Source organism: Sphaerodactylus townsendi, linkage group LG15 (assembly GCF_021028975.2).
Source record: "Sphaerodactylus townsendi isolate TG3544 linkage group LG15, MPM_Stown_v2.3, whole genome shotgun sequence".
In the NCBI taxonomy this organism is placed as follows: Eukaryota; Metazoa; Chordata; class Lepidosauria; order Squamata; family Sphaerodactylidae; genus Sphaerodactylus; species Sphaerodactylus townsendi.
Window position 1 is genome coordinate 32,037,815 of NC_059439.1, and position 16,196 is coordinate 32,054,010.

At 51.2% G+C, this 16,196-nt stretch overlaps 2 protein-coding genes across 3 annotated transcripts in view; both read right to left on the reverse strand.

Annotated features, from left to right (window-relative positions):
• PRSS8 (serine protease 8) overlaps positions 1-16,196 on the reverse strand; it is a 155,047-nt gene that overhangs the window by 129,956 nt on the left and 8,895 nt on the right. For both annotated transcript variants that reach the window (XM_048517034.1, XM_048517033.1), the window contains exons 2-5: positions 15,372-15,398; positions 13,922-14,096; positions 12,298-12,572; positions 10,117-10,283 (exon numbers count right to left, since the gene is read on the reverse strand). In XM_048517034.1, the coding sequence (XP_048372991.1) occupies positions 10,117-10,283; positions 12,298-12,572; positions 13,922-14,096; positions 15,372-15,398 (644 nt within the window). The remainder of the gene's footprint in view (positions 1-10,116; positions 10,284-12,297; positions 12,573-13,921; positions 14,097-15,371; positions 15,399-16,196) is intronic.
• Positions 1-16,196, reverse strand: part of BCKDK (branched chain keto acid dehydrogenase kinase) — a 105,369-nt gene that overhangs the window by 64,256 nt on the left and 24,917 nt on the right. The window lies entirely within an intron of this gene.

Here is a 16,196-nt window from a genome sequence, read left to right on the forward strand (position 1 = left end):
TGTCAGTACGTGGAGTCAAGGCCCAGCAGTTGTGTGGCCTGTTCCACCCTGGCCAGCAGTCTTCAGTCCTTGTTTGCCCATGACCTTCTTGCCGCGTCAGTCCCCACTCTGCTTTCTCTCTGATTCGGCCTTTGTTCCGTTCCACCACCCGCTATTTCCTCATGTCCTTGCTTTTCAAGGCAGTGCCTGCTGTTGTCCTGCTTCATTTAGCCATCTTGTGTCTTCATTAGACTCCCTAGAACCGGGGTGGCGAACCTTTGGCACTCCAGATGTTATGGACTACAATTCCCATCAGCCCTTGCCAGCATGGCCAATTGGTCCATAACATCTGGAGTGCCAAAGGTTCGCCACCATGGCCCTAGAACTTCCTTCTCTGCCCTGATAGCATTGTTTAGTGCTGTGATGTTTTTTTTTTCTGAGTCTCCAGCACGGTGTAGTGGTTAAGAGCAGGTGCACTCCAACACACTCCAACACACTCCAACACACTCCAACATACTCCAACACACTCCAACACGTGCACTCCAACACATGAGGAGAGGCTGCAGCGTTTGGGACTCTTTAGTTTGGAGAGGAGACGTCTGAGTGGGGATATGATTGAAGTCTATAAAATGATGCATGGGATAGAAAATGTTGCCAGAGAGAAAATTTTCTCTCTTTCTCACAATACTAGAACCAGGGGGCACACATTGAAAATGCTAGGGGGAAGAATGAGGACTAATAAAAGGAAACACTTCTTCACGCAACGTGTGATTGGTGTTTGGAATATGCTGCCACAGGAGGTGGTGATGGCCACTCACCTGGATAGCTTTAAAAGGGGCTTGGACAGATTTATGGAGGAGAAGTCGATCTGTGGCTACCAATCTTGATCTGCCTTGATCTCAGATTGCAAATGCCTTAACTGTCCAGGTGCTCTGGAGCAACAGCCGCAGAAGGCCATTGCTCTCACATCCTGCACGTGAGCTCCCAAAGGCACCTGGCGGGCCACTGCGAGGAGCAGAGAGCTGGACTCTGGTCTGATCCAGCTGGCTTGTTCTTATGTACTGGCACAGTGCTGGCAGGAGAGTAACAGGAAAAGGGGGCGGTCCAAGAAGTGGAGCTAAAGTAGGGCAGGGAGTTGGATTCTCCTGCACGCCCAGAGTCCTCCCTGGTATCTTTCATTACCCTGAATCTTAGAAGCGAAATTTACAGTGCAAAAGGAAGAAGAAGAAGAGTTTGGATTTATATCCCCCCTTTCTCTCCTGTAGGAGACGCAAAGGGGCTGACAATCTCCTTTCCCTTCCCCCCTCACAACAAACACACTGTGAGGTGGGTTGGGCTCAGTTTGCATTTTGAATTCTGGGCCCAGCGTTTCGCTTCATTCCTTCTCCCTGCACACAGCTCTGCCTGCGAACTTGTTCCCATGGCTGAGTTCCATCGCCGGCTTTTGGTTTGTTTTATCAGTCACAGACTGTGCCCCAGCCTCACTTAAGCACAAACACGGAACTGCTTTGTGCGAGGCTGAGGAGTCAAAGTCTCCATGGGGCGGTTTCAGGTTTCGGTCAGTGCTGAAAGAGGCATTGTGTCCCATACTCCACCCCCCCAGCACTTACATAACAGAAGGCACAGAGAATTGCCAGTTTCTCCCTCCCAGCCATCTCCTTAAAGTGGTAGGAACTGAAGTGCAACCACTTGGAGGGAGAAACATGGCGGGGGGCATAGGATCCACCCACAGAAACGTGCAGGAGGATCATTTGCTTCTACGCCACTGGAGCAGCAGTGGCGTAGGAGGTTAAGAGCTCGTGTATCTAATCTGGAGGAACCGCCGGGTTTGATTCCCAGCTCTGCCGCCTGAGCTGTGGAGGCTTATCTGGGGAATTCAGATTAGCCTGGGCACTCCCACACACGCCAGCTGGGTGACCTTGGGCTAGTCACAGCTTCTCAGAGCTCTCTCAGCCCCACCTACCTCACAGGTTGTTTGTTGTGAGGGGGGAAGGGCAAGGAGATTGTAAGCCCCTTTGAGTCTCCTGCAGGAGAGAAAGGGGGGATATAAATCCAAACTCTTCTTCTCTTCTTCTTCTTCTTCTTCTTCTTCTTCTTCTTCTTCTTCTTCTTCTTCTTCTTCTTCTTCTTCTTCTTCTTCTTCTTCTTCTTCTTCTTCTTCTTCTTCTTCTTCTTCTTCTTCTTCTTCTTCTTCTTCTTCTTCTTCTTCTTCTTCTTCTTCTTCTTCTTCTTCTTCTTCTTCTTCTTTCGAACTGGCCTGAGCAGATATGGTTAAATGATCCTTGTGCTCTGAGGATCCCACTGAAACTGACAAGTTTCCTGCATTCCTAAGACTTCTGACGGACTTTAAGATGTGCCTCCCTTCCCTGGGGCCTGTTCTGTGTGTCCCCCCCCCCCAACCTCTTTTGACCCTGTTCTCTTTTCTTCTCCTCCAGTGGATTCCCTCTGCTTAAGATGGAGCCCCTCCCAAAACACAAACAGAAGCCAAGATTTCAAGAAGTGAGGTGACAACCTTGAGCCAGGAACAGAAGAGGTTTTAGCCTCAGTTCCGTCCAATCTTCTTTTAGAAATTAATTGAGAAGGCCAAGCGTTTGTGTTGGACTTACATTGACTGGAGTGTTCTTTGAGCAGATGGTTTGGAGCAAAGGGGGGGGAGGTGTTACCACTGCTGCAGCCCGTCTCTGCTGGAGGACTGTGGTTTGTGGTTCTTCGGGTGGTGGGGGAGGCTGCCCTCCTGCCTCTCCTCCTCATGTGTAGCAAATTCATTTCTTCCCTTCACACTTGAGGCTCGTCGGCTTAAAGTTCTCCGCAGCCTGCAGAATGCCACAGTTAAGATCCCACCCCTGAAGCAGCAAGGGAAAGGAGGCATGTCCCTTTTTCAATCTCTTGCTCGTGCCGGCTTCTCAGCTGCCCAGCACCAAGCTACTCATCACAGCGGGCAGGTTTTACAGAGTGAAAGCTTATCAGCAGTGCAAGACTCAAAGCAGCGAACTATTGAGTGGGAGGAGGATGCCGAGCCAACCAGAAGGCGGGCGGGTGAGCGGCGGGGCTTAAAGAGGCGTGTAAGACCCTGAGCGCTTTCTCCAACCTGTCCGTTTCAGAGGAGGTCGGGGCGGTTGGCCTCCTGCTCTGTTGGTGTCCTGGCGCACCTCTGTCCAGGCCGGGATGTGGCTCGGCCCACCTGCTTTTTGCTCTGGCCGCGAGGGTTCTTGAGCCCTTCCCGGCACCATCTGCTTCTGGACTGTTTGGAAAAAGAGGGCGGGGACTGTTACGAGTGACAGTTCCTTGCTTTTGAGTTTAAGGCGAGGGTCAAGTCAGGCACGACTGCAGCTCCCCTCCTCTAAAGCAGCTGCCAAAACTGCCTTCAAGACTCCAGCCGTGAATAGCAGGTCTCCAAGCAGGTTGTGAGCGGGCCCCAGTCTCTGGGAGTGTCCACTTTGAATTGTAGGGACTTTATATCAAGGAGTTTTGGGAGGGTGAGACTGGAGAACGGGTGCATCAAAGCTAAGTTTTTCCTTTTGAACAACAGCAGTTGGTAGCAGATAGTAGCGAGTCGAGAGCTGTCTGAGTGGCGTGGCGTGGTTCTCTTTCTCTCTGCCCCTGTGGGAATACTCAGCTGCTGGTGCTCAGCAGAGGGCATGTCTACATGAAGTCTCTCAGCCCCACTGGGTGAAGAGGGAGGGGCTGCCAGCCATTTTCCGGCTTGTACACCTGCTTGTACACCTGGCGACGGCAGGCTCAGCTGAGAGCCGCACCATTGGACGAAATATCTACATGGTAGTTTGGCTATAGCTATTAGGCTCACGCTCCATGTACACATTGTGTTTTCTGTTATCTTGAGAAGTATTTTCATTAAAAAAAGACAGAAATACGGACATGGTTGGTGTGCACTGAATGGCTGCCTTTGAGCCAGATGGTCAGAAATGGGCACTGCCAGTGAACTGGGGGTGGAATGCTAGAGTCTGCCAGAAGAGCAATGGGGGAATACCTGAGTTCCTGCATGCAGGATGTACATTTTTGTGGTATCATGAGCATATGTACTAAAAGTGCAATGTAAGTTGGCCTGTTGGAGCCATTGTGGTGTGGTGCAAGCGTCTCCCAACCCATGGACCTCCAGATGTTCATGGACTACGAAACCCATCAGCTCTGCCAGTTGGCCCTGCTGGCAGTGGCTGGTGGGAACCATAGTCCATGAACATCTGGAGGTCCATGGGTTTTCTTCTCCTCCTTCTACACTGCCTTGCGCCCCTGCTGTAGTGGCTAAAAGCGGCAGACTCTAATCTAGAGTAGCGGGTTTGATTCCCCACTGCTCTACATGAGTGGCAGGCTCTTATCTGGTGAATTGGATTTGTTTCTGCACTCCTACACAATGTCTGCTGGGTGACCTTGGCCTAGTCTTCAGAACTCTCTCCGCCCCCACCTGTCCCACGAGGTGTCTGCTCTGGGGAAACGGGCCACTGTGTGAGACAGGACGCTGGGCTAGTTGGACTTCACAGGCTAATCCAGCTGGTTGTTCACGGAGCACAGGAAAGGGAGCATCAGGTGAAGATCAAGCTGCTGTGTAGCTTCTAAAGAGACTCAATTTTAACGATGCAAGCCGAATAAGTGGGATTCCAGGCCCCAACAGGCTGACCCAGAATTATCCTTCCTGGTTCTGCTGCTACACCCCTTGCCTCAACAGAGAATGTTCCAACCCACCTGATGTCAGGTCTCTTTAAATGCATCTTCAGGACTTCAGCAGATGCAGGTCGCTGCCACCACACTTACTACCAGCCCTGTTGCTTTACTACCGCTTCTTGCGATTCAAAGCATCTTGTTCAACTTGAGGGAATTGTAATGTCGAAGGCTTTTCGTGGCCAGATTCAACTGGTTGGCTGGTGGGACTTTCCAGGCTCGCGTGGCCGTGGTCGGTGGATCTTGTTCCTAGCGTTTAGCCTGCATCTGTGGCGGGCATCTTCCAGAAATGTATCTGTCGCGATACACCTCTGAAGATGCCAGCCACAGACGAAGCGTTAGGAACAAGATCCGCGGACTGACCCGCAGCCGGAAAACCCACCACAACCAGTTGAGGGTAGTCCTTCATGGCAGCTCTCATAATGCGCAACTCCTGTTTCGCTTTAGTATAAACTTTACATCATGAGGTAGCATCCCGTTTGATCAGAAAGAGATGCTGAAATACACCTGGATTTTAAAGTGATAAAAATGTGCAAATACATGTGTGTGTTTTTTTTTAAAAAAAAGGAGTCAGTTCCCAAGAAGGTAAGCTGTAAGTTTCACAAAACAGGGGCTTCTGCCTTTTAATCCTTCAGTTCACACAGGTAGAGTCCATCTACATCTTGCCAGCGATTAGCGTGCCAAGGGATTCGATTCAACCCTATTCACAGTGTATACGCTGCTTGGATTTTAAAGCGGTGAAGATGTGCACCAAATCCACAGTTGTTTAAAATGTCAGTTCCCAGGGGAGAGAGGTAAGCTCATAGGTTTTCACAAAACAGGCCCCGGTGCCTTTTAATCCTTCAGTCCATATACAGGTAGGCACTGTCCCATCTATCTTACTTAGCCAATTTGGTGTGCCAAGAAGATTTTGATTCAGCCGTCCGGAGGAATTTGTTGATCAGCACAGGCGTAGAAAGTCACGAAGTCCAGCTTCAAGCGTCCACGGCGGTCGAGTAGAAAAAATAAAGGCTTAATTACTGCCAAACAAAGAGGCCCTTGTCCAGGAGCGAAATGTAATAGTCAAACGACTTCTCGTCTAGTTTTCTGGGCCGGGAGGGAAGCGTGAGTAAAAAGCAGCGGCGATCTTAACCAGCCCCAAAGACATACAGCAAGGAGGCGGTGCAAAGCTGAAGTGCAGAATCAAAGCGGTCAAGGGCAGGGGGGGGTGCCGCCGAACATATGCCCTCTTCGAGATCGGCTGCGTCTTCCACTGTCCGTCCAGTGAGGGCCAAATCTGGGACATTTTGCTGGGAATCAATTCACATAATAGCGCTTCCGTGTAGATGCCAGGACCGGTTGGGCTGGCCACGAAGAATCCCGAAACACTATCTGGCCAGCAACCCAGATGTCGTTTTACAGAAGGAGGACCAAGACAGGTCCCGGAGTCACCTAGAAAGAAGGGAGGAACAGGGAGGGAGTTTTAGATTGAAGTGGGCACAGCCTGCGAGGAGGGTTGGGGCGAACCCGATCCAGTTTGGCGAGGAAGGCCCAGCTCATCCCACGAAGAGGTCAGGGGATAAACCACCAGGCGACGATGAAACCACCGCGGAAAAGTGGCAAGAACCTCACCAGGAAGTTTAGGAAGGAAATGAAATAATGTCCACAAACCACCATAGCCAGCAGACAGGAGAAGGCTTGAAATCGCCAAGGCCGGAAAGAGTTAGGGGCTTACCGAAGGCCCAAGGTGGAAATATAAACAACAAAGGCAGTAAAGGTAGAAAGATTTATGTGGAAAATGAGCTGGCGGGCCTGTACGGGATGCGAGGAAGGGGCGAAAACTGGCACAAGGAAGAGAGTCTGTTCTGCATGGTTGCGTACGGGCCATAGCGGCCATTTTGGTCCCTGCTTGCGCCAAACACGACAAGAACACCTTGCAGCAGTGGGCTGGGACAAATCAACCGACTCCCGAAGCAACTGGGCGAGCGTGAGTCAAACTGATCTCAGCCTATGCAAAATGGCTGACTCACTTAACCCGGAGGGAAAACTACTCGCGCTAGCGTACCAGGCATACATTTTTTAGTCGGTCCGCACTTGCGTTACTCGACCTAAGTTTGGCTTCGTTGACCTAAGTGCTCCGCTGCCGCTGGGATAGGCGTGGTTTTGTACCGTGCTAACGGTCAAATTTCCGACTTCAGTTGGGAACTGCCGCTACTTTTCAGGGGAACCCGCCTTCGAGCTCAGCTCGATTCCAGTAAGTCAGATCTCTGGTGCCAAAGAGTCCCCATTCCAGCCAATCACAGCCCGAGTGTTTCAGGCATCGCGTTACAGCTGGCCAATCAATAAGCATACCTTGCGTCCCTCCATTCCTGTAGCAGTTTTTCATGTGTGTGGGGATAGGCAGAACATAGCCGTGGGAACAGCAGCTAATCCGGAGCAGGCGGCGAAGAGGCCAGGCCGATCCGCCCTCCAGGCTGGGATCAAGCCTTGATTTGCAGTGGGGAACAACAATGAAACTGACCTAGGTTGAGTACCCTACTCTCAGGAACTGGAATTAGAACCTATTTTACTCGTGTCTTGGAATAAGCCCTATGTAACCATAAGACCAGACTCTACTCCTGCGGTTTGCGTGCTTTCAGAGAACAAAGCAAAAAAATGTTGAGCTGTGACCAGCTACGAAGCGGGTCAGCCATCCCTGCATATGGGGTGGAAGTGACGGTGAAAATAAAAAGAAAAAAGGACCCTCTTCCTTATACAATCATTTGGCACCTGGGTTTACTGACCAGCGTGAAGTGCCATAGGAGGTTACAGAGGCTCAGGAAGGGCAAAGGTTGGCGGGCAGGCTGGTTGTGCAGGCCCAGGCCCGGGGCTGTCAGGAAGGTGGTTGGGGTGATGGGGCGGGCCCAGCCCGGTGAGGCCGGATGCCGTAAAGCCGCCCGGCTGGCGTCGTAAGCGCCGGGGCACCGCCCTCCACCGGACAGGCGGCGTGTCAGCAGTCATAGCTGAACTCCATCACAAATTTTCCTCCTTAATCCAGTCGAGTATAGTTAGAGGCCGGATACCGGCGGCCTGGCGGCCCACATGCATCTCCCAACACAGCCCGGCCAGGATCCAGGCATTGCCTGCTTGTAAGGACAGGGGTCCTCGAGTCACCTAGAAAAAAGGGGAGGAAAGGGGGGGGGGAAGGGGAAAGGGGCATCACGGTGGAACAACGTGGGTTCTAGAAGGGAAGCTTGAGAGACAGGGGTAAAAACCTAGAGAAAGATCACAAATATCAGTTAAGAAGAAGAAGAGTTTGTACTTATATCCCCCTTTTCTCTCCCGTAGGAGACTCAAAGGGGCTTACGATCTCTTTTCCCCTCCCCACAACAAACACCCTGTGAGATGGGTGGGGCTGAGAGAGCTCCAAAGAACTGTGACTAGCCCAAGGTCACCCAGCTGGCATGTGTCGGAGAGCACAGGCTAACCTGGTTCGCCAGATAAGCCTCCACAGCTCACGTGGCAGAGCGGGGAATCAAAATCGGTTCTCCAGATTAGAGGGTACATTGCTCTTAACCCACAGGTGTCAAACTCGTGGCCCTCCAGATGTTATGGACTACAGTTCCCATCATCCCCTGCCAGCATCATGCTGGCAGGGGATGATGAAGAACTATCCCCACCTGGAGAGTTGGCCTACAATGTCTTAACCCCGTGGTGGCGAACCTTTGGCACTCCAAATGTTATGGACTACAAGTCCCATCAGCCCCTGCCACTATGGCCAATTGGCTGATGGGAATTGTAGTCCATAACATCTGGAGTGCCAAAGGTTCGCCACCACTGTCTTAACCACTACACCACGCTGGCTCTCAGGGGGCCAAGCAGCCTGGGGGAGTCATCAGAAGACCATGACATGTGGGTTAACGTTCTCATACTCCAGTAGGGGTACCTTGCTTTTTGGTTACAGACATTTAAAAGCCTTCACCCTCATGAGTGGGGTCGGTCTTACCACAAACCCACTGCTGAGCCAGGATCAGAGGGGGAGGCTTCTGCCATCAGGACTTGTGGGACTAGCCCAGCCTGCACAGCTGGAGTCCTCCCAGCATTTCTGCGGCACCGTGAGAGGAACCTTCAGAAAATGGCCCCCTTGTCACCGCTGAGCCTCCTTAAGAACACAGCAATCGGAGCAACGAAGGGATTTTCAGCACATATTTATAAGTGAAAAGGGCGATTCAAATCCACAGGTCAACCAGAATGCTTCCTTTCCTTCACTTTGGTTTGCCCAAATGCCTTGGCCAAGATTTTACTGGCTCAAATGCACCCCCCCCCTCCATTTATACCCAAATGGTCCACTGGGAATGGTGGTAGAAAGACCATCAAGTCTAAGGTGACCAGATGGTCATTGTGAACCGGGACGGGCGGGTAGGCGGCCGCGAGTGTATGTGCGCGCAGCCGCAGGAGCACACTGCCTTTTGGGATGCTCCCGTTTCCCGCCCTGTCACGGGAGCGCCCCAGAAGGCCGTGCTCCTGCGGCCGCGCGCGCGGGAGGCTGCCGCACTGCCTTGCGCCCCAGAAGGCAGTGCGGCAGCCTTCCAAAAATCGGGACACTTGAAAAAACCCGCGGGACGCGGGACAAATTGTTTTAAGGTGGGACTGTCCCGCCAAAAGCGGGACGTCTGGTCAGCCTAATCAAGTCACAGTTGACTGCATAAGGCTGGGGTGACTAACATGCAGGCCAGGGCGAGACCCGGCCTCCTTAGAGAGCTTTTCGGGCCTGCAACCCCACCAACCCCCCCAGTCACGAAGTCACCAGTCCAGACACTGCTCACCTCCTGTTTTCACCTCCAGCTGTTTTCACCATGCCCCGAATCTGTCTTGGTAAGCCACCCTCCCCCTAGCCTGCAGGTCTGTCAGCTAAGGCAGCCCAGTAGCACCTCCCGCAGTGCTGAACCGAGTTGGAGAGGTTGCTGTGGGGTCACCCAGCTGAGACAGGAACGCCCCCCCCCACGAGTGCTGACCACCTCCCCCAGTGCCTTCTGGGCTGGTGAGTCCGCTGCAAATTCTGCAGTGGAGGTCACTACCCCCCCACCCCCACTCCAGCCCATTTCAGTCATATTCGTGTCATATCCGGCCCTCGACACGATTGAGTTCGACACCCCCGTGGTAAGGTTTTCAAGGTAAGAGACAAACAGAGGTGGTTTGTCATTGCCTGCCGCTGCTTAGCAACTCCAAATTTCCTTGGTGGTCTCCCATCCAAGGACTAACCAAGTCCAGCCCTGCTTAGCTTCCGAGATGTGAAAAGATAAGGCTGGCCTAGGCTATATAGGTCACGGCACAACTGTCCTGATTGCACTAATTATATTGGGGCACCAATCTACCAGAAAGTCCAAACACAGTTGAAATGGACAAACACCTCACATTCCACCAAATGTGCACCAAATGTAGCACTCCTGCTACCCCTTCCCTCCTTCCCCTGATGAACGGGCACTCCCCTCCACTTGCCCTTACCTGGCAGGCATCCTTCTTGCCCTCCGCATGGCCGGCACACATCATGTCGTCGTAGATGATGTGGGGGTCCTCGGGATTAGGGTTCAAGTTGTACAGGCAGCGGCAGGTGTCGGTCCCAAGAATGGGCACTTCTAGCTGCTGCAGGGTCTTGGGTGAAGGAAGGCTGGCTGAACAGAGGAGGAGTCAGGGTTAGTGGCTGAGTGGGAGGGTTGAAATCCAACAGAATTGCAGAGGAGGGCGTTCCAAATACAGGCCAGGCCATAGATTTATCAGAAGCAAGCTAGGGTTAGTGACATTAGTTTCCTGGGCAACTGCAAGAGGGAAGGAGCTCTGCCCATGTTCAAAGGCACCCCCTGTTATCCTTTCTAATGTGCTGAAATTGTCACGTTCCGCCACTGGACCCTGATGAGTAAAGGAAACCCTAGGAGTATGTGTGGCAGCGTGACACAACAGGCAAACCCCCTGTGGAGAAATTGAGTCTATCATTTTAAATGTCTCTATTTTGTAGCTTTTTTGGCTAAGTGTAGAGCATGTTCCTTTTAGTTAGGACTCAAATGATTAACACCTGTTAGCAACTTTTGACTTTTGCCAAGCTGACTTAGCTAATTATCAGGAAAGAATGATTGGTCCGTTTACATCAGCTGACAGACAATTTCTGTATAATTTGCCTTTCAGCATTTCATTAGCCTACCTTTCTATCTTTCTTTATTCTTGCTGTTGCTCTGTTTGTAAACTCTGCCTGTTATGTATCTATGTTTTAGGTCGTTAATCTCTGCCAGTGGATATTTTTAGTTATAGTTAAGTGTTTGGTCTCTGATTGCATTTTGGGGCAACAAAGCTGCGCTACCGGAAATTTTAAGTTATTGTTTTAACGTTTACTTTTGCGTTCTCAGTTTATTGAGCAGGTGCAGAACTCAATAGACAACAAAATATATTTTTCTAAGAACCGTTTTGTTTTCAGTGATTTTTTTGCATGCTTAATAACAAAATCCCAACCCACGTTTCTTATGAAGGAGTGGCCAGAAACAAAGTCTTCCGTTACACCCCCCCATTCTGAATGTGATTTGGGTCAGGGTCAAAATCAACTTACCCCGAGGTGGGGCAGTTGCCAGGGCCCAAGGCTTCTAGTGGGGCCCACTAACAGAAGAACATAAGAACTAGCCTGCTGGATCAGACCAGAGCCCATCTAGTCCAACACTCTGACACAGAACCCATCCCCCGCCATCTGTACCTATGCCTTTCCCTGCTCATTTGCTTGCAAACACTCCACCACTCGTGCTTCCAGCATCCATGGAGAAGTGTATGCAGACGGCACACAGTCGCATCATCTCCGGTGGCCACAGCTGTTGCGTATACCAGCAAGCAGAGGCGTATCTAGGGAAAATGTAGCCCGGTGCAAAATCTGAGTTTTCCGCCCCACCCCCACCCCATATGGGCAGCCGCCCTCCCCCACCATGACCAAACCACATTTTTTGCACCAGCAGTGGCGTAGGAGGTAAAGAGCTCATGTATCTAATCTGGAGGAACCGGGTTTGATTCCCAGCTCTGCCGCCTGAGCTGTGGAGGCTTATCTGGGGAATTCAGATTAGCCTGTGCACTCCCACACACGCCAGCTGGGTGACCTTGGGCTAGTCACAGCTTCTCGGAGCTCTCTCAGCCCCACCCACCTCACAGGGTGTTTGTTGTGAGGGGGGAAGGGCAGGGAGATTGTCAGCCCCTTTGAGTCTCCTTACAGGAGAGAAAGGGGGGATATAAATCCAAACTCTTCTTCTTCTTTTTCAAAATGTATTGACCTGGGGGAAATGGGGGCAATTTTCCACCACCCCCAAGTGACTAAATGGCCACAGCCCGGGGACATTTGACCCCGTATGTCCCCCGGGGCGATACGCCCCTGCCAGCAAGTGCTGCTGCAGAGACTTGTAGGCGGAATAAGCAATGGGAGAATTTGTGAGCAAGGGAAGGATTCACTGTCAGATGGGAATACATGCAGGTGGGTGGGTGAAAAGTGAGGCAAAGGCGGGGGGGGGGGGATCGGGGGGGCAGAAGTGGGTCCCTGGGCACTGTCTGTCTAGGCCTCCGAAAACCTAGAATGGGCAGTGGTTTGTGTGACAGAGCTAGGACAAGGACTGCTGAATAAACTAGAAGGATTATGGTTCCCCCACAAGAAATATTCTCCCTTACTAGATGTGAGCACATTGCCCCAGCCAGTGACGGTGCACTTCATGCCGACGGGGAAGTTGACGGAAGAGGCCGGAAGGCAGACGGGCCGGATGGTGCGGCTGTACGTAACCGCCTGCTTCAGCTTCACCAGGGCGACGTCCGCTTTAGACCCTTCGTTTTCGGTGTACCCCGGATGTTTGATGACTCTTTCCACCTGTCTCACTACCCTGTCCCGAGTGGGGTTTTTGAGCTGGAAATCCCCCAGGATCACATCATAAATGTCAACAGGGTTAACGCTGCAGAGAGAAGAGAAATCAATACATTTCTAATGAGCAAAATGTGTCACAAAGAAGCTAAGAGATATTTAAAGAATTCTTTTCTTCAGGCATTCACGGTTTCACGGAGATCTGTCACAGACTAGTGGCTACGAAACAAACCTAACTACCAATCTGGGGACCTCTCTGAGGAATCTTGCCACCCGCTGCCTGCCCCCAACTCATGAGACAGTCTCAAGCTAGTCACCCTAGTATCTGCAACATGGGGACAATACTTATGACAGTGATGGCGAACCTTTTCGAGACCGAGTGCCCAAATTGCAACCCAAAACCCACTTATTTATCGCAAAGTGCCAACATGGCAATTTAACCCGAATACTGAGGTTTTAGTTTAGAAAAAATGGTTGGCGCCGAGGTGTGCGTTACTCAGGAGTAAGCTTGGTGGTAGTCGGTGGCTTTGCTTTGAAGCAACTGTGCAACTCTTCCAACGGGTGAATCACGACCCTAGGAGGGTTTACTCAGAAGCAAGCCCCATTGCCAGCAACCAAGCTTACTCCCAGGTAAAAGATCGCGCTTTAGTTCTTTGCATAAAAATCAGTGGGGTTTAACAGAACTTAACTGGGTTACCTACACTGCTTCCCCAAAACTAGGTCTTAGGTTTAATGCTAATAATCAAGCCCAGCGGCCCAGGCCAGACTAGATGCGTGTGTGTGTGTGGGGGTGCTATTTCTCCCCCCCACATGATGAACTCTGTTTGTGCGTGCCCACAGAGAGGGCTCTGAGTGCCACCTCTGGCACCCGTGCCAGAGGTTCGCCATCACTGACTTATGACCTACCTTACAGGGCTGTTTGGAAGGATTACATACACAAAGGGCTTTGAGCATTCAAAAGTGCTAGGCAAAAGCTAAGTGTGACCTGAGTTCTAGGCTCATAGAAGAAGGTGACACATTTCTCTGTATCCTACACAGTCCTTGTTTCTCATCAGATTGAAAACTAGCTCTGAACCTTGAACCCACCACCTGTTGTTTGATATATCTTAACGATGCTTCCAAAAGGTATCTTCCTTTCCCGTTGCTACTCTCGGATACTCACAATCAGGGAACCTAATTCCCAGCAGCCTCTGCTAGCATGGCCAGTTGGCCCTGCTGGCAGGGGATGATGGGAATCGTAGTCCATGAACACCTGGAGGGCCTGAGTTTGACACCTATGTGCTAGGGCGTAGGTGTCAAACTCGCGGCCCTCCAGATGTTATGAACTACAGTTCCCATCATCCCCTGCCAGTATCATGCTGGCAGGGGATGGTGGGAACTGTAGTCCATGACATCTGGAGGGCCGCGAGTTTGACACCTGTGTGCTAGGGGGACACTTACGTGGGAAAGCAGTGGGCTGCCGTGATCACCCACTGGGGGGCGATAAGGGTGCCTCCGCAGACATGATGCTGTTGTCCTTGGACGTTGATATGAAGGCTGACCTGCCAAGGCCATTGTCCGTTCTGAGCATCTGTACCTCCCACAATCCGTCCCAGGGCGGGCACTCCACATAATACTGCAGAGGAGAGAGACAAGGTCTGTAAAGAGCTTTGCAAAGTGAAAAAAACAGTTTTCTAGAGCCGTTGTATTTATTCAAACAACAGGCTTCACTGCTCGTGTACATATCATCTGGCTTGAGTCTCAATACAAAAGGCCAACAGCAAACGAATGAACCCATAAATAAACAAATAATTATAGTAATAATAACAATCTCTTCATTCATAAGAATCTCTTCATTCTCTTCATTCAGAAGAAGAAGAAGAGAAGAAGAGTTTGGATTTATATCCCTCCCCCCTTTCTCTCCTGTAAGGAGACTCAAAGGGCCTTACAATTTCCTTTCCCTTCCCCTCCCCGCAAACACCCTGGCCTCCCCCCAAACCCCCACAGTATAACCCCTCTGAATCCAAGGCCCTTTCCGCACATGCAAAATAATGCGTTTTCAAACCACTTTCAGAACTGTTTGCAAGTGGATGTTGCTATTCCGCACTGCTTCAAAGAGCACTGAAAGCAGTTTGAAAGTGCATTATTCTGCATGTGCGGAATGAGCCCCTGTGAGGTGGGTGAGGCTGAGAGAGCTCCGAAGAACTGTGATTAGCCCGAGGTCACCCAGCTGGCATGTGTTGGAGTGCACAAGCTAATCTGGTCCACCAGATAAGCCTCCACAACTCAAGTGGCAGAGCGGGGAATCAAACCCGAGGTCACCCAGCTGGCATGTGTTGGAGCGCACAAGCTAATCTGGCTCACCAGATAAGCCTCCACAGCGCAAGCGGCAGAGCGGGGAATCAAACCCGATTCCCCAGATTAGAGTGCACCTGCTCTTAACCACTATGCCACTGCTGCTCATAAGGCAAGGCCATATGACAATTGGACTGGCATAGAAGGAGCTCTCTCTGGGGCAGGGGATGGCAACCCCCTATCCCCGCATGTAGGTGGCACACAGCAGCACCCCAGCCCATCTTGCTTGACCCAGAGGGCAAGTTCTCTGCCGAAGACAAGCCCCTGAGGCATGGGCAACTTGCCACTTTCCAGCGTGACTGGCCAAATGAAACCTCTAATTCCCCTCCCCCCCGCTTCTTCAGAGGTTAAAGTTTCAAACTTTTTGGAAGTGAGGCAGAAAACGTTGCCAGCCCCAGATCCAAGGTTTCCTTTGGTGACAGGAAACACTGATAAACTAGAGATTGGCTGTTGGGAGACTGAATAATGACAGCGGCGGTGAGGATGAGATTTACCCTCGAGGAAACGAGAAGGGCTTTCTGTAGATATTTTTGTTTAACATTCATAGATTTCTTACCATTTTGAGCACCGATCTCTTTTACGACTGTAGGGGATGCAGCCGGCAGGAAAAAAGTAGGAAACGGGAAGAGAAAGAGAAGGGAAAAAGTACAGGATTAAAAATGTATATCAAGCATTCTGACGAAACAAAACCGGAACAGCACCGAAAACTGTTCTGTTCATGCAAAATACATCTGCAGTGCCGCGCACCAAAAAGGTGCCCGGTCTCACTGCATTGCAAAGTCAAGATAACACCAGACACAAGATAATATTGCAACCCTGGAATCTTTTGCCGCCGTCTGGCTGCCCATCCCGTGTCTCAATCCACCAAGTGGCAAGCCCTGTTCCTCCTCCAGAGAAACCCAAGGAAAGACACCTTCTATCGGCTCCCTACCACCATGTGGCAACCAAATGCCTTCTCAGCCCCCGCCCCACCTTCCAGTAGTAGTGACTGAGTTGGTTTTAGTTATGACATGGGTTTTGAGCGATCGGTAAGGCGATGTTAACAAATAACTGTGCTGGATGACGTAGGGCAGTGGTGGCGAATCTTTGGCACTCCAGATGTTATGGACTACAATTCCCACCAGCCAATTGGCCATGCTGGCAGGGGCTGATGGGAATAGCAGTCCATAACATCTGGAGTGCCAAAGGTTCACCACCACGGACGTAGGGCTATTAGGAAAAGAAGAAGGAGGAGTTTCGATTTATACCCCACCTTTCTCTCCTGTAAGGCGACTCAAGGTGGCTTACAAGCTCCTTTCCCTTCCTCTCCCCACAACAGACACTTTGTGAGGTAGGTGGAGCTGAGAGAGTCCTGAGAGAACTGTGACTAGCCCAAGGTCAC